The following is an 18,391-nucleotide window of genomic DNA, read 5'->3' on the forward strand; positions in this document are numbered from 1 at the left end:
TGATGGCTCCTGATGTATGAGATACAACAGAGAGTGTGGAGAGGAGATTGGTCAGATCTCTGGGCTGGTAGCACACAGTGAAATGATGTGAGGGGAGAGCAGGAGTATAATAGGGGCTGATGGCTCCTGATATATGAGATACACCAGAGAGAGTGGGAAGAAGACTGGTCAGATCTCTGGGCTGGTAACACACAGTGACATGATGTGAGGGGGAGAGCAGGAGTATAATAGGGGCTGATGGCTCCGGATGTATGAGATACACCAGAGAGTGTGGGGAGGAGACTGGTCAGATCTCTGGGCTGGTAACACACAGTGACATGATGTGAGGGGGAGAGCAGGAGTATAATAGGGGCTGATGGCTGCTGATGTATGAGATACACCAGAGAGAGTGGGGAGGAGACTAGTCAGAACTCTGGGCTGGTAACACACAGTGACATGATGTGAGGGGGAGAGCAGGAGTATAATAGGGGCTGATGGCTCCTGATGTATGAGATACACCAGAGTGTGTGGGGAGGAGATTGGTCAGATCTCTGGGCTGGTAGCACACAGTGACATGATGTTAGGGGGAGAGCAGGAGTATAATAGGGGCTGATGGCTCCTGATGTATGAGATACACCAGAGAGAGTGGGGAGGAGACTGGTCAGATCTCTGGGCTGGTAACACACAGTGACATGATGTGAGGGGGAGAGCAGGAGTATAATAGGGGCTGATGGCTCCGGATGTATGAGATACACCAGAGAGTGTGGGGAGGAGACTGGTCAGATCTCTGGGCTGGTAACACACAGTGACATGATGTGAGGGGGAGAGCAGGAGTATAATAGGGGCTGATGGCAGCTGATGTATGAGATACACCAGAGAGAGTGGGGAGGGGACTAGTCAGAACTCTGGGCTGGTAACACACAGTGACATGATGTGAGGGGAGAGCAGGAGTATAATAAGGGCTGATGGCTCCTGATGTATGAGATACAACAGAGAGTGTGGAGAGGAGATTGGTCAGATCTCTGGGCTGGTAGCACACAGTGACATGATGTGAGGGGGAGAGCAGGAGTATAATAGGGGCTGATGGCTCCTGATGTATGAGATACACCAGAGAGAGTGGGGAGGAGACTGGTCAGATCTCTGGGCTGGTAACACACAGTGACATGATGTGAGGGGGAGAGCAGGAGTATAATAGGGGCTGATGGCTCCGGATGTATGAGATACACCAGAGAGTGTGGGGAGGAGACTGGTCAGATCTCTGGGCTGGTAACACACAGTGACATGATGTGAGGGGGAGAGCAGGAGTATAATAGGGGCTGATGGCTGCTGATGTATGAGATACACCAGAGAGAGTGGGGAGGAGACTAGTCAGAACTCTGGGCTGGTAACACACAGTGACATGATGTGAGGGGGAGAGCAGGAGTATAATAGGGGCTGATGGCTCCTGATGTATGAGATACACCAGAGTGTGTGGGGAGGAGACTGGTCAGGTCTCTGGGCTGGTAACACACAGTGACATGATGTGAGGGGGAGAGCAGGAGTATAATAGGGTCTGATGGCTCCTGATGTATGAGATACACCAGAGAGTGTGGGGAGGAGACTGGTCAGATCTCTGGGCTGGTAAAACACAGTGACATGATGTGAGGGGAGAGCAGAAGTATAATAGGGGCTGATGGCTCCTGATGTATGAGATACACCAGAGTGTGTGGGGAGGAGACTGGTCAGATTTCTGGGCTGGTAACACACAGTGACATGATGTGAGGGAGGAGCAGGAGTATAATAGGTGCTGATGGCTCCTGATGTATGAGATACACTAGAGAGTGTGGGGAGAAGACTGGTCAGATCTCTGGGCTGGTAACACACAGTGACATGATGTGAGGGGAGAGCAGGAGTATAATAGGGGCTGATGGCTCCTGATGTATGAGATACACCAGAGAGTGTGGAGAGGAGATTGGTCAGATCTCTGGGCTGGTAACACACAGTGAAATGATGTGAGGGGAGAGCAGGAGTATAATAGGGGCTGATGGCTCCTGATATATGAGATACACCAGAGAGAGTGGGGAGAAGACTGGTCAGATCTCTGGGCTGGTAACACACAGTGACATGATGTGAGGGGGAGAGCAGGAGTATAATAGGGGCTGATGGCTGCTGATGTATGAGATACACCAGAGAGTGTGGGGAGGAGACTGGTCAGATCTCTGGGATGGTGACATACAGTGACATGATGTGAGGGGGAGAGCAGGAGTATAATAGGGGCTGATGGATCCTGATGTATGAGATACACCAGAGAGTGTGGGGAGGAGACTGGTCAGATCTCTGGGCTGGTAACACACGGTGACATGATGTGAGGGGGAGAGCAGGAGTATAATAGGGGCTGATGGCTGCTGATGTATGAGATACACCAGAGAGAGTGGGGAGGAGACTGGTCAGAACTCTGGGCTGGTAACACACAGTGACATGATGTGAGGGGGAGAGTACGAGTATAATAGGGGCTGATGGCTCCTGATGTATGAGATACACCAGAGTGTGTGGGGAGGAGACTGGTCAGGTCTCTGGGCTGGTAACACACAGTGACATGATGTGAGGGGGAGAGCAGGAGTATAATAGGGGCTGATGGCTCCTGATGTATGAGATACACCAGAGAGTGTGGGGAGGAGACTGGTCAGATCTCTGGGCTGGTAACACACAGTGACATGATGTGAGGGGAGAGCAGAAGTATAATAGGGGCTGATGGCTCCTGATGTATTAGATACACCAGAGAGTGTGGGGAGGAGACTGGTCAGATCTCTGGGCTGGTAACACACGGTGACATGATGTGAGGGGGAGAGCAGGAGTATAATAGGGGCTGATGGCTGCTGATGTATGAGATACACCAGAGAGAGTGGGTAGGAGACTGGTCAGATCTCTGGGCTGGTAACACACAGTGACATGATGTGAGGGGGAGGGCAGGAGTATAATAGGGGCTGATGGATCCTGATGTATGAGATACACCAGAGAGTGTGGGGAGGAGACTGGTCAGATCTCTGGGCTGGTAACACACGGTGACATGATGTGAGGGGGAGAGCAGGAGTATAATAGGGGCTGATGGCTGCTGATGTATGAGATACACCAGAGAGAGTGGGGAGGAGACTGGTCAGAACTCTGGGCTGGTAACACACAGTGACATGATGTGAGGGGGAGAGTACGAGTATAATAGGGGCTGATGGCTCCTGATGTATGAGATACACCAGAGTGTGTGGGGAGGAGACTGGTCAGGTCTCTGGGCTGGTAACACACAGTGACATGATGTGAGGGGGAGAGCAGGAGTATAATAGGGGCTGATGGCTCCTGATGTATGAGATACACCAGAGAGTGTGGGGAGGAGACTGGTCAGATCTCTGGGCTGGTGACATACAGTGACATGATGTGAGGGGAGAGCAGGAGTATAATAGGTGCTGATGGCTCCTGATGTATGAGATACACTAGAGAGTGTGGGGAGGAGACTGGTCAGAACTCTGGGCTGGTAACACACAGTGACATGATGTGAGGGGAGAGCAGAAGTATAATAGGGGCTGATGGCTCCTGATGTATGAGATACACCAGAGAGTGTGGGGAGGAGACTGGTCAGATCTCTGGGCTGGTAACACACAGTGACATGATGTGAGGGGGAGGCAGGAGTATAATAGGGGCTGATGGCTCCTGATGTATGATATACACCAGAGAGTGTGGGGAGGAGACTGGTCAGATCTCTGGGATGGTAACACACAGTGACATGATGTGAGGGGAGAGCAGGAGTATAATAGAGGCTGATGGCTCCTGATATACGAGATACACCAGAGAGAGTGGGGAGAAGACTGGTCAGAGCTCTGGGCTGGTAACACACAGTGACATGATGTGAGGGGGACAGCAGGAGTATAATAGGGGCTGATGGCTGCTGATGTATGAGATAAACCAGAGAGTGTGGGGAGGAGACTGGTCAGATCTTTGGGATGGTGACATACAGTGACATGATGTGAGGGGGAGAGCAGGAGTATAATAGGGGCTGATGGCTGCTGATGTATGAGATACACCAGAGAGTGTGGGGAGGAGACTGGTCAGAACTCTGGGCTGGTAACACACAGTGACATGATGTGAGGGGGAGAGCAGGAGTATAATAGGGGCTGATGGCTCCTGATGTATGAGATACACCAGAGTGTGTGGGGAGGAGACTGGTCAGGTCTCTGGGCTGGTAACACACAGTGACATGAAGTGAGGGGGAGAGCAGGAGTATAATAGGGGCTGATGGCTCCTGATGTATGAGATACACCAGAGAGTGTGGGGAGGAGACTGGTCAGATCTCTGGGCTGGTAACACACAGTGACATAATGTGAGGGGAGAGCAGAAGTATAATAGGGGCTGATGGCTCCTGATGTATGAGATACACCAGAGTGTGTGGGGAGGAGACTGGTCAGATCTCTGGGCTGGTAACACACGGTGACATGATGTGAGGGGGAGAGCAGGAGTATAATAGGGGCTGATGGCTGCTGATGTATGAGATACACCAGAGAGAGTGGGGAGGAGACTGGTCAGAACGCTGGGCTGGTAACACACGGTGACATGATGTGAGGGGGAGAGCAGGAGTATAATAGGGGCTGATGGCTGCTGATGTATGAGATACACCAGAGAGTGTGGGGAGGAGACTGGTCAGATCTCTGGGCTGGTAACACACAGTGACATGATGTGAGGGGAGAGCAGAAGTATAATAGGGGCTGATGGCTCCTGATGTATGAGATACACCAGAGAGTGTGGAGAGGAGATTGGTCAGATCTCTGGGCTAGTAACACACAGTGAAATGATGTGAGGGGAGAGCAGGAGTATAATAGGGGCTGATGGCTCCTGATATATGAGATACACCAGAGAGAGTGGGGAGAAGACTGGTCAGATCTCTGGGCTGGTAACACACAGTGACATGATGTAAGGGGGAGAGCAGGAGTATAATAGGGGCTGATGGCTGCTGATGTATGAGATACACCAGAGAGTGTGGGGAGGAGACTGGTCAGATCTCTGGGATGGTGACATACAGTGACATGATGTGAGGGGGAGAGCAGGAGTATAATAGGGGCTGATGGCTCCTGATGTATGAGATACACCAGAGAGTGTGGGGAGGAGACTGGTCAGATCTCTGGGCTGGTAACACACGGTGACATGATGTGAGGGGGAGAGCAGGAGTATAATAGGGGCTTATGGCTGCTGATGTATGAGATACACCAGAGAGAGTGGGGAGGAGACTGGTCAGATCTCTGGGCTGGTAACACACAGTGACATGATGTGAGGGGAGAGCAGGAGTATAATAGGTGCTGATGGCTCCTGATGTATGAGATACACTAGAGAGTGTGGGGAGGAGATTGGTCAGAACTCTGGGCTGGTAACACACATGATGTGAGGGGAGAGCAGAAGTATAATAGGGGCTGATGGCTCCTGATGTATGAGATACACCAGAGAGTGTGGGGAGGAGACTGGTCAGATCTCTGGGCTGGTAACACACAGTGACATGATGTGAGGGGTAGGCAGGAGTATAATAGAGGCTGATGGCTTCTGATATACGAGATACACCAGAGAGAGTGGGGAGAAGACTGGTCAGATCTCTGGGCTGGTAACACACAGTGACATGATGTGAGGGGGACAGCAGGAGTATAATAGGGGCTGATGGCTGCTGATGTATGAGATACACCAGAGAGTGTGGGGAGGAGACTGGTCAGATCTTTGGGATGGTGACATACAGTGACATGATGTGAGGGGGAGAGCAGGAGTATAATAGGGGCTAATGGCTGCTGATGTATGAGATACACCAGAGAGTGTGGGGAGGAGACTGGTCAGAACTCTGGGCTGGTAACACACAGTGACATGATGTGAGGGGGAGAGCAGGAGTATAATAGGGGCTGATGGCTCCTGATGTATGAGATACACCAGAGTGTGTGGGGAGGAGACTGGTCAGGTCTCTGGGCTGGTAACACACAGTGACATGAAGTGAGGGGGAGAGCAGGAGTATAATAGGGGCTGATGGCTCCTGATGTATGAGATACACCAGAGAGTGTGGGGAGGAGACTGGTCAGATCTCTGGGCTGGTAACACACAGTGACATGATGTGAGGGGGAGAGCAGGAGTATAATAGGGGCTGATGGCTCCTGATGTATGAGATACACCAGAGAGTGTGGGGAGGAGACTGGTCAGATCTCTGGGCTGGTAACACACAGTGACATGATGTGAGGGGGAGGCAGGAGTATAATAGGGGCTGATGGCTCCTGATGTATGAGATACACCAGAGAGTGTGGAGAGGAGATTGGTCAGATCTCTGGGCTGGTAGCACACAGTGAAATGATGTGAGGGGAGAGCAGGAGTATAATAGGGGCTGATGGCTCCTGATATATGAGATACACCAGAGAGAGTGGGGAGAAGACTGGTCAGATCTCTAGGCTGGTAACACACAGTGACATGATGTGAGGGGGAGAGCAGGAGTATAATAGGGGCTGATGGCTGCTGATGTATGAGATACACCAGAGAGTGTGGGGAGGAGTCTGGTCAGATCTCTGGGATGGTGATATACAGTGACATGATGTGAGGGGAGAGCAGGAGTATAATAGGGGCTGATGGCTCCTGATGTATGAGATACACCAGAGAGAGTGGGGAGGAGACTGGTCAGATCTCTGGGCTGGTAACACACAGTGACATGATGTGAGGGGAGAGCAGGAGTATAATAAGGGCTGATGGCTCCTGATGTATGAGATACAACAGAGAGTGTGGAGAGGAGATTGGTCAGATCTCTGGGCTGGTAGCACACAGTGAAATGATGTGAGGGGAGAGCAGGAGTATAATAGGGGCTGATGGCTCCTGATATATGAGATACACCAGAGAGAGTGGGAAGAAGACTGGTCAGATCTCTGGGCTGGTAACACACAGTGACATGATGTGAGGGGGAGAGCAGGAGTATAATAGGGGCTGATGGCTCCGGATGTATGAGATACACCAGAGAGTGTGGGGAGGAGACTGGTCAGATCTCTGGGCTGGTAACACACAGTGACATGATGTGAGGGGGAGAGCAGGAGTATAATAGGGGCTGATGGCTGCTGATGTATGAGATACACCAGAGAGAGTGGGGAGGAGACTAGTCAGAACTCTGGGCTGGTAACACACAGTGACATGATGTGAGGGGGAGAGCAGGAGTATAATAGGGGCTGATGGCTCCTGATGTATGAGATACACCAGAGTGTGTGGGGAGGAGACTGGTCAGGTCTCTGGGCTGGTAACACACAGTGACATGATGTGAGGGGGAGAGCAGGAGTATAATAGGGTCTGATGGCTCCTGATGTATGAGATACACCAGAGAGTGTGGGGAGGAGACTGGTCAGATCTCTGGGCTGGTAAAACACAGTGACATGATGTGAGGGGAGAGCAGAAGTATAATAGGGGCTGATGGCTCCTGATGTATGAGATACACCAGAGAGTGTGGGGAGGAGACTGGTCAGATCTCTGGGCTGGTAACACACAGTGACATGATGTGAGGGGGAGGCAGGAGTATAATAGGGGCTGATGGCTCCTGATGTATGAGATACACCAAAGTGTGTGGGGAGGAGACTGGTCAGATTTCTGGGCTGGTAACACACAGTGACATGATGTGAGGGAGGAGCAGGAGTATAATAGGTGCTGATGGCTCCTGATGTATGAGATACACTAGAGAGTGTGGGGAGAAGACTGGTCAGATCTCTGGGCTGGTAACACACAGTGACATGATGTGAGGGGAGAGCAGGAGTATAATAGGGGCTGATGGCTCCTGATGTATGAGATACACCAGAGAGTGTGGAGAGGAGATTGGTCAGATCTCTGGGCTGGTAACACACAGTGAAATGATGTGAGGGGAGAGCAGGAGTATAATAGGGGCTGATGGCTCCTGATATATGAGATACACCAGAGAGAGTGGGGAGAAGACTGGTCAGATCTCTGGGCTGGAAACACACAGTGACATGATGTGAGGGGGAGAGCAGGAGTATAATAGGGGCTGATGGCTGCTGATGTATGAGATACACCAGAGAGTGTGGGGAGGAGACTGGTCAGATCTCTGGGATGGTGACATACAGTGACATGATGTGAGGGGGAGAGCAGGAGTATAATAGGGGCTGATGGCTCCTGATGTATGAGATACACCAGAGTGTGTGGGGAGGAGACTGGTCAGGTCTCTGGGCTGGTAACACACAGTGACATGATGTGAGGGGGAGAGCAGGAGTATAATAGGGTCTGATGGCTCCTGATGTATGAGATACACCAGAGAGTGTGGGGAGGAGACTGGTCAGATCTCTGGGCTGGTAAAACACAGTGACATGATGTGAGGGGAGAGCAGAAGTATAATAGGGGCTGATGGCTCCTGATGTATGAGATACACCAGAGAGTGTGGGGAGGAGACTGGTCAGATCTCTGGGCTGGTAACACACAGTGACATGATGTGAGGGGGAGGCAGGAGTATAATAGGGGCTGATGGCTCCTGATGTATGAGATACACCAAAGTGTGTGGGGAGGAGACTGGTCAGATTTCTGGGCTGGTAACACACAGTGACATGATGTGAGGGAGGAGCAGGAGTATAATAGGTGCTGATGGCTCCTGATGTATGAGATACACTAGAGAGTGTGGGGAGAAGACTGGTCAGATCTCTGGGCTGGTAACACACAGTGACATGATGTGAGGGGAGAGCAGGAGTATAATAGGGGCTGATGGCTCCTGATGTATGAGATACACCAGAGAGTGTGGAGAGGAGATTGGTCAGATCTCTGGGCTGGTAACACACAGTGAAATGATGTGAGGGGAGAGCAGGAGTATAATAGGGGCTGATGGCTCCTGATATATGAGATACACCAGAGAGAGTGGGGAGAAGACTGGTCAGATCTCTGGGCTGGTAACACACAGTGACATGATGTGAGGGGGAGAGCAGGAGTATAATAGGGGCTGATGGCTGCTGATGTATGAGATACACCAGAGAGTGTGGGGAGGAGACTGGTCAGATCTCTGGGATGGTGACATACAGTGACATGATGTGAGGGGGAGAGCAGGAGTATAATAGGGGCTGATGGATCCTGATGTATGAGATACACCAGAGAGTGTGGGGAGGAGACTGGTCAGATCTCTGGGCTGGTAACACACAGTGACATGATGTGAGGGGAGAGCAGAAGTATAATAGGGGCTGATGGCTCCTGATGTATGAGATACACCAGAGAGTGTGGGGAGGAGACTGGTCAGATCTCTGGGCTGGTAACACACGGTGACATGATGTGAGGGGGAGAGCAGGAGTATAATAGGGGCTGATGGCTGCTGATGTATGAGATACACCAGAGAGAGTGGGTAGGAGACTGGTCAGATCTCTGGGCTGGTAACACACAGTGACATGATGTGAGGGGGAGGGCAGGAGTATAATAGGGGCTGATGGATCCTGATGTATGAGATACACCAGAGAGTGTGGGGAGGAGACTGGTCAGATCTCTGGGCTGGTAACACACGGTGACATGATGTGAGGGGGAGAGCAGGAGTATAATAGGGGCTGATGGCTGCTGATGTATGAGATACACCAGAGAGAGTGGGGAGGAGACTGGTCAGAACTCTGGGCTGGTAACACACAGTGACATGATGTGAGGGGGAGAGTACGAGTATAATAGGGGCTGATGGCTCCTGATGTATGAGATACACCAGAGTGTGTGGGGAGGAGACTGGTCAGGTCTCTGGGCTGGTAACACACAGTGACATGATGTGAGGGGGAGAGCAGGAGTATAATAGGGGCTGATGGCTCCTGATGTATGAGATACACCAGAGAGTGTGGGGAGGAGACTGGTCAGATCTCTGGGCTGGTGACATACAGTGACATGATGTGAGGGGAGAGCAGGAGTATAATAGGTGCTGATGGCTCCTGATGTATGAGATACACTAGAGAGTGTGGGGAGGAGACTGGTCAGAACTCTGGGCTGGTAACACACAGTGACATGATGTGAGGGGAGAGCAGAAGTATAATAGGGGCTGATGGCTCCTGATGTATGAGATACACCAGAGAGTGTGGGGAGGAGACTGGTCAGATCTCTGGGCTGGTAACACACAGTGACATGATGTGAGGGGGAGGCAGGAGTATAATAGGGGCTGATGGCTCCTGATGTATGATATACACCAGAGAGTGTGGGGAGGAGACTGGTCAGATCTCTGGGATGGTAACACACAGTGACATGATGTGAGGGGAGAGCAGGAGTATAATAGAGGCTGATGGCTCCTGATATACGAGATACACCAGAGAGAGTGGGGAGAAGACTGGTCAGAGCTCTGGGCTGGTAACACACAGTGACATGATGTGAGGGGGACAGCAGGAGTATAATAGGGGCTGATGGCTGCTGATGTATGAGATACACCAGAGAGTGTGGGGAGGAGACTGGTCAGATCTTTGGGATGGTGACATACAGTGACATGATGTGAGGGGGAGAGCAGGAGTATAATAGGGGCTGATGGCTGCTGATGTATGAGATACACCAGAGAGTGTGGGGAGGAGACTGGTCAGAACTCTGGGCTGGTAACACACAGTGACATGATGTGAGGGGGAGAGCAGGAGTATAATAGGGGCTGATGGCTCCTGATGTATGAGATACACCAGAGTGTGTGGGGAGGAGACTGGTCAGGTCTCTGGGCTGGTAACACACAGTGACATGAAGTGAGGGGGAGAGCAGGAGTATAATAGGGGCTGATGGCTCCTGATGTATGAGATACACCAGAGAGTGTGGGGAGGAGACTGGTCAGATCTCTGGGCTGGTAACACACAGTGACATGATGTGAGGGGAGAGCAGAAGTATAATAGGGGCTGATGGCTCCTGATGTATGAGATACACCAGAGTGTGTGGGGAGGAGACTGGTCAGATCTCTGGGCTGGTAACACACGGTGACATGATGTGAGGGGGAGAGCAGGAGTATAATAGGGGCTGATGGATGAGATACACCAGAGAGAGTGGGGAGGAGACTGGTCAGAACTCTGGGCTGGTAACACACGGTGACATGATGTGAGGGGGAGAGCAGGAGTATAATAGGGGCTGATGGCTGCTGATGTATGAGATACACCAGAGAGTGTGGGGAGGAGACTGGTCAGATCTCTGGGCTGGTAACACACAGTGACATGATGTGAGGGGGAGAGCAGGAGTATAATAAGGGCTGATGGCTCCTGATGTATGAGATACACCAGAGAGTGTGGAGAGGAGATTGGTCAGATCTCTGGGCTGGTAGCACACAGTGAAATGATGTGAGGGGAGAGCAGGAGTATAATAGGGGCTGATGGCTCCTGATATATGAGATACACCAGAGAGAGTGGGGAGAAGACTGGTCAGATCTCTAGGCTGGTAACACACAGTGACATGATGTGAGGGGGAGAGCAGGAGTATAATAGGGGCTGATGGCTGCTGATGTATGAGATACACCAGGGAGTGTGGGGAGGAGTCTGGTCAGATCTCTGGGATGGTGATATACAGTGACATGATGTGAGGGGGAGAGCAGGAGTATAATAGGGGCTGATGGCTCCTGATGTATGAGATACACCAGAGAGTGTGGGGAGGAGACTGGTCAGATCTCTGGGCTGGTAACACACGGTGACATGATGTGAGGGGGAGAGCAGGAGTATAATAGGGGCTTATGGCTGCTGATGTATGAGATACACCAGAGAGAGTGGGGAGGAGACTGGTCAGATCTCTGGGCTGGTAACACACAGTGACATGATGTGAGGGGAGAGCAGGAGTATAATAAGGGCTGATGGCTCCTGATGTATGAGATACACCAGAGAGTGTGGAGAGGAGATTGGTCAGAACTCTGGGCTGGTAGCACACAGTGAAATGATGTGAGGGGAGAGCAGGAGTATAATAGGGGCTGATGGCTCCTGATATATGAGATACACCAGAGAGAGTGGGGAGAAGACTGGTCAGATCTCTGGGCTGGTAACACACAGTGACATGATGTGAGGGGGAGAGCAGGAGTATAATAGGGGCTGATGGCTGCTGATGTATGAGATACACCAGAGAGTGTGGGGAGGAGTCTGGTCAGATCTCTGGGATGGTGATATACAGTGACATGATGTGAGGGGGAGAGCAGGAGTATAATAAGGGCTGATGGCTCCTGATGTATGAGATACACCAGAGAGTGTGGAGAGGAGATTGGTCAGATCTCTGGGCTGGTAGCACACAGTGAAATGATGTGAGGGGAGAGCAGGAGTATAATAGGGGCTGATGGCTCCTGATATATGAGATACACCAGAGAGAGTGGGGAGAAGACTGGTCAGATCTCTGGGCTGGTAACACACAGTGACATGATGTGAGGGGGAGAGCAGGAGTATAATAGGGGCTGATGGCTCCGGATGTATGAGATACACCAGAGAGTGTGGGGAGGAGACTGGTCAGATCTCTGGGCTGGTAACACACGGTGACATGATGTGAGGGGGAGAGCAGGAGTATAATAGGGGCTGATGGCTGCTGATGTATGAGATACACCAGAGAGAGTGGGGAGGAGACTAGTCAGAACTCTGGGCTGGTAACACACAGTGACATGATGTGAGGGGGAGAGCAGGAGTATATTAGGGGCTGATGGCTCCTGATGTATGAGATACACCAGAGTGTGTGGGGAGGAGACTGGTCAGTTCTCTGGGCTGGTAACACACAGTGACATGATGTGAGGGGGAGAGCAGGAGTATAATAGGGTCTGATGGCTCCTGATGTATGAGATACACCAGAGAGTGTGGGGAGGAGACTGGTCAGATCTCTGGGCTGGTAAAACACAGTGACATGATGTGAGGGGAGAGCAGAAGTATAATAGGGGCTGATGGCTCCTGATGTATGAGATACACCAGAGAGTGTGGGGAGGAGACTGGTCAGATCTCTGGGCTGGTAACACACAGTGACATGATGTGAGGGGGAGGCAGGAGTATAATAGGGGCTGATGGCTCCTGATGTATGAGATACACCAAAGTGTGTGGGGAGGAGACTGGTCAGATCTCTGGGCTGGTAACACACAGTGACATGATGTGAGGGAGGAGCAGGAGTATAATAGGTGCTGATGGCTCCTGATGTATGAGATACACTAGAGAGTGTGGGGAGGAGACTGGTCAGATCTCTGGGCTGGTAACACACAGTGACATGATGTGAGGGGAGAGCAGGAGTATAATAGGGGCTGATGGCTCCTGATGTATGAGATACACCAGAGAGTGTGGAGAGGAGATTGGTCAGATCTCTGGGCTGGTAACACACAGTGAAATGATGTGAGGGGAGAGCAGGAGTATAATAGGGGCTGATGGCTCCTGATATATGAGATACACCAGAGAGAGTGGGGAGAAGACTGGTCAGATCTCTGGGCTGGTAACACACAGTGACATGATGTGAGGGGGAGAGCAGGAGTATAATAGGGGCTGATGGCTGCTGATGTATGAGATACACCAGAGAGTGTGGGGAGGAGACTGGTCAGATCTCTGGGATGGTGACATACAGTGACATGATGTGAGGGGGAGACCAGGAGTATAATAGGGGCTGATGGATCCTGATGTATGAGATACACCAGAGAGTGTGGGGAGGAGACTGGTCAGATCTCTGGGCTGGTAACACACGGTGACATGATGTGAGGGGGAGAGCAGGAGTATAATAGGGGCTGATGGCTGCTGATGTATGAGATACACCAGAGAGAGTGGGGAGGAGACTGGTCAGAACTCTGGGCTGGTAACACACAGTGACATGATGTGAGGGGGAGAGCAGGAGTATAATAGGGGCTGATGGCTCCTGATGTATGAGATACACCAGAGTGTGTGGGGAGGAGACTGGTCAGGTCTCTGGGCTGGTAACACACAGTGACATGATGTGAGGGGGAGAGCAGGAGTATAATAGGGGCTGATGGCTCCTGATGTATGAGATACACCAGAGAGTGTGGGGAGGAGACTGGTCAGATCTCTGGGCTGGTAACACACAGTGACGTGATGTGAGGGGGAGGGCAGGAGTATAATAGGGGCTGATGGCTCCTGATGTATGAGATACACCAGAGAGTGTGGGGAGGAGACTGGTCAGATCTCTGGGCTGGTAACACACAGTGACGTGATGTGAGGGGAGAGCAGAAGTATAATAGGGGCTGATGGCTCCTGATGTATGAGATACACCAGAGAGTGTGGGGAGGAGACTGGTCAGATCTCTGGGCTGGTAACACACAGTGACATGATGTGAGGGGAGAGCAGGAGTATAATAGGGGCTGATGGCTCCTGATGTATGAGATACACCAGAGTGTGTGGGGAGGAGACTGGTCAGGTCTCTGGGCTGGTAACACACAGTGACATGAAGTGAGGGGGAGAGCAGGAGTATAATAGGGGCTGATGGCTCCTGATGTATGAGATACACCAGAGAGTGTGGGGAGGAGACTGGTCAGATCTCTGGGCTGGTAACACACAGTGACATGATGTGAGGGGAGAGCAGAAGTATAATAGGGGCTGATGGCTCCTGATGTATGAGATACACCAGAGTGTGTGGGGAGGAGACTGGTCAGATCTCTGGGCTGGTAACACACGGTGACATGATGTGAGGGGGAGAGCAGGAGTATAATAGGGGCTGATGGATGAGATACACCAGAGAGAGTGGGGAGGAGACTGGTCAGAACTCTGGGCTGGTAACACACGGTGACATGATGTGAGGGGGAGAGCAGGAGTATAATAGGGGCTGATGGCTGCTGATGTATGAGATACACCAGAGAGTGTGGGGAGGAGACTGGTCAGATCTCTGGGCTGGTAACACACAGTGACATGATGTGAGGGGGAGAGCAGGAGTATAATAAGGGCTGATGGCTCCTGATGTATGAGATACACCAGAGAGTGTGGAGAGGAGATTGGTCAGATCTCTGGGCTGGTAGCACACAGTGAAATGATGTGAGGGGAGAGCAGGAGTATAATAGGGGCTGATGGCTCCTGATATATGAGATACACCAGAGAGAGTGGGGAGAAGACTGGTCAGATCTCTAGGCTGGTAACACACAGTGACATGATGTGAGGGGGAGAGCAGGAGTATAATAGGGGCTGATGGCTGCTGATGTATGAGATACACCAGGGAGTGTGGGGAGGAGTCTGGTCAGATCTCTGGGATGGTGATATACAGTGACATGATGTGAGGGGGAGAGCAGGAGTATAATAGGGGCTGATGGCTCCTGATGTATGAGATACACCAGAGAGTGTGGGGAGGAGACTGGTCAGATCTCTGGGCTGGTAACACACGGTGACATGATGTGAGGGGGAGAGCAGGAGTATAATAGGGGCTTATGGCTGCTGATGTATGAGATACACCAGAGAGAGTGGGGAGGAGACTGGTCAGATCTCTGGGCTGGTAACACACAGTGACATGATGTGAGGGGAGAGCAGGAGTATAATAAGGGCTGATGGCTCCTGATGTATGAGATACACCAGAGAGTGTGGAGAGTAGATTGGTCAGAACTCTGGGCTGGTAGCACACAGTGAAATGATGTGAGGGGAGAGCAGGAGTATAATAGGGGCTGATGGCTCCTGATATATGAGATACACCAGAGAGAGTGGGGAGAAGACTGGTCAGATCTCTGGGCTGGTAACACACAGTGACATGATGTGAGGGGGAGAGCAGGAGTATAATAGGGGCTGATGGCTGCTGATGTATGAGATACACCAGAGAGTGTGGGGAGGAGTCTGGTCAGATCTCTGGGATGGTGATATACAGTGACATGATGTGAGGGGGAGAGCAGGAGTATAATAGGGGCTGATGGCTCCTGATGTATGAGATACACCAGAGAGTGTGGGGAGGAGACTGGTCAGATCTCTGGGCTGGTAACACACGGTGACATGATGTGAGGGGGAGAGCAGGAGTATAATAGGGGCTTATGGCTGCTGATGTATGAGATACACCAGAGAGAGTGGGGAGGAGACTGGTCAGATCTCTGGGCTGGTAACACACAGTGACATGATGTGAGGGGAGAGCAGGAGTATAATAAGGGCTGATGGCTCCTGATGTATGAGATACACCAGAGAGTGTGGAGAGGAGATTGGTCAGATCTCTGGGCAGGTAGCACACAGTGAAATGATGTGAGGGGAGAGCAGGAGTATAATAGGGGCTGATGGCTCCTGATATATGAGATACACCAGAGAGAGTGGGGAGAAGACTGGTCAGATCTCTGGGCTGGTAACACACAGTGACATGATGTGAGGGGGAGAGCAAAAGTATAATAGGGGCTGATGGCTCCGGATGTATGAGATACACCAGAGAGTGTGGGGAGGAGACTGGTCAGATCTCTGGGCTGGTAACACACGGTGACATGATGTGAGGGGGAGAGCAGGAGTATAATAGGGGCTGATGGCTGCTGATGTATGAGATACACCAGAGAGAGTGGGGAGGAGACTAGTCAGAACTCTGGGCTGGTAACACACAGTTACATGATGTGAGGGGGAGAGCAGGAGTATATTAGGGGCTGATGGCTCCTGATGTATGAGATACACCAGAGTGTGTGGGGAGGAGACTGGTCAGTTCTCTGGGCTGGTAACACACAGTGACATGATGTGAGGGGGAGAGCAGGAGTATAATAGGGTCTGATGGCTCCTGATGTATGAGATACACCAGAGAGTGTGGGGAGGAGACTGGTCAGATCTCTGGGCTGGTAAAACACAGTGACATGATGTGAGGGGAGAGCAGAAGTATAATAGGGGCTGATGGCTCCTGATGTATGAGATACACCAGAGAGTGTGGGGAGGAGACTGGTCAGATCTCTGGGCTGGTAACACACAGTGACATGATGTGAGGGGGAGGCAGGAGTATAATAGGGGCTGATGGCTCCTGATGTATGAGATACACCAAAGTGTGTGGGGAGGAGACTGGTCAGATCTCTGGGCTGGTAACACACAGTGACATGATGTGAGGGAGGAGCAGGAGTATAATAGGTGCTGATGGCTCCTGATGTATGAGATACACTAGAGAGTGTGGGGAGGAGACTGGTCAGATCTCTGGGCTGGTAACACACAGTGACATGATGTGAGGGGAGAGCAGGAGTATAATAGGGGCTGATGGCTCCTGATGTATGAGATACACCAGAGAGTGTGGAGAGGAGATTGGTCAGATCTCTGGGCTGGTAACACACAGTGAAATGATGTGAGGGGAGAGCAGGAGTATAATAGGGGCTGATGGCTCCTGATATATGAGATACACCAGAGAGAGTGGGGAGAAGACTGGTCAGATCTCTGGGCTGGTAACACACAGTGACATGATGTGAGGGGGAGAGCAGGAGTATAATAGGGGCTGATGGCTGCTGATGTATGAGATACACCAGAGAGTGTGGGGAGGAGACTGGTCAGATCTCTGGGATGGTGACATACAGTGACATGATGTGAGGGGGAGACCAGGAGTATAATAGGGGCTGATGGATCCTGATGTATGAGATACACCAGAGAGTGTGGGGAGGAGACTGGTCAGATCTCTGGGCTGGTAACACACGGTGACATGATGTGAGGGGGAGAGCAGGAGTATAATAGGGGCTGATGGCTGCTGATGTATGAGATACACCAGAGAGTGGGGAGGAGACTAGTCAGAACTCTGGGCTGGTAACACACAGTGACATGATGTGAAGGGAGAGCAGGAGTATAATAGGGGCTGATGTCTCCTGATGTATGAGATACACCAGAGAGTGTGGGGAGGAGACTGGTCAGATCTCTGGGCTGGTAACACACAGTGACATGATGTGAGGGGGAGAGCAGGAGTATTATAGGGGCTGATGGCTCCTGAATCCACACTGGGCAAATAAAGTTCCCTAATTTGTACTGACAGAGGGTGTAGGATAAGAGATTGCTGTAGTGACTGAGCAATGAGAATATGTGACTCTGTTCTGTAATAAGTGTTTATTACTCACCTGTGCTGATATCTGTAGGGATCTCCTCCTCCGTACACTGCTGATCACCCCTCACATACATCTCTTCTTCTCCCTCTGTATCTTCTGCCTTCATATCAGTCACATACGTCTCTTCTTCTCCCTCTATATCTTCTGCCTTTATATCAGTCACATACGTCTCTTCTTCTCCCTCTATATCTTCTGCCTTTATATCAGTCAGATACGTCTCTACTTCTCCCTCTGTATCTTTGACTTTAACATTATTTATTTGGGCTTCACCCTATGTAAACCATCAATAAAAGAAGACTGTAATAATTGTTGATTTCAGTAATAGATTAAACAATACAAATGTATTGACACACACAGCTGCTCTACACATTATATAGTGACAGTCACTTTGGTATATTGGTGAGACCCTAAATCCCACCTACCTGATCCTCCTGTGGGATCCTGTGATTCTCATCTGTACAATCCTGGGAATACAGAGGACGGGGACATCTCTCTGGGGTATCTCTGTTACTGGGCCCATCTGTAGGAGACACACAG

General features: G+C 51.2%; 2 protein-coding genes across 5 annotated transcripts in view; one reads left to right on the forward strand and one right to left on the reverse strand.

The window, feature by feature from the left end:
• LOC134983203 (zinc finger protein 850-like) overlaps positions 1–18,391 on the forward strand; it is a 147,076-nt gene that overhangs the window by 67,618 nt on the left and 61,067 nt on the right. The gene's annotated exons all lie outside the window — the stretch shown is intronic.
• LOC134983201 (oocyte zinc finger protein XlCOF7.1-like) overlaps positions 1–18,391 on the reverse strand; it is a 55,987-nt gene that overhangs the window by 28,920 nt on the left and 8,676 nt on the right. For all 4 annotated transcript variants that reach the window (XM_063948941.1, XM_063948942.1, XM_063948943.1 and 1 more), the window contains exons 5-6: positions 18,277–18,374; positions 17,867–18,125 (exon numbers count right to left, since the gene is read on the reverse strand). In XM_063948941.1, the coding sequence (XP_063805011.1) occupies positions 17,867–18,125; positions 18,277–18,374 (357 nt within the window). The remainder of the gene's footprint in view (positions 1–17,866; positions 18,126–18,276; positions 18,375–18,391) is intronic.

This window comes from Pseudophryne corroboree (assembly GCF_028390025.1).
Source record: "Pseudophryne corroboree isolate aPseCor3 chromosome 3 unlocalized genomic scaffold, aPseCor3.hap2 SUPER_3_unloc_10, whole genome shotgun sequence".
NCBI lineage: Eukaryota > Metazoa > Chordata > Amphibia > Anura > Myobatrachidae > Pseudophryne > Pseudophryne corroboree.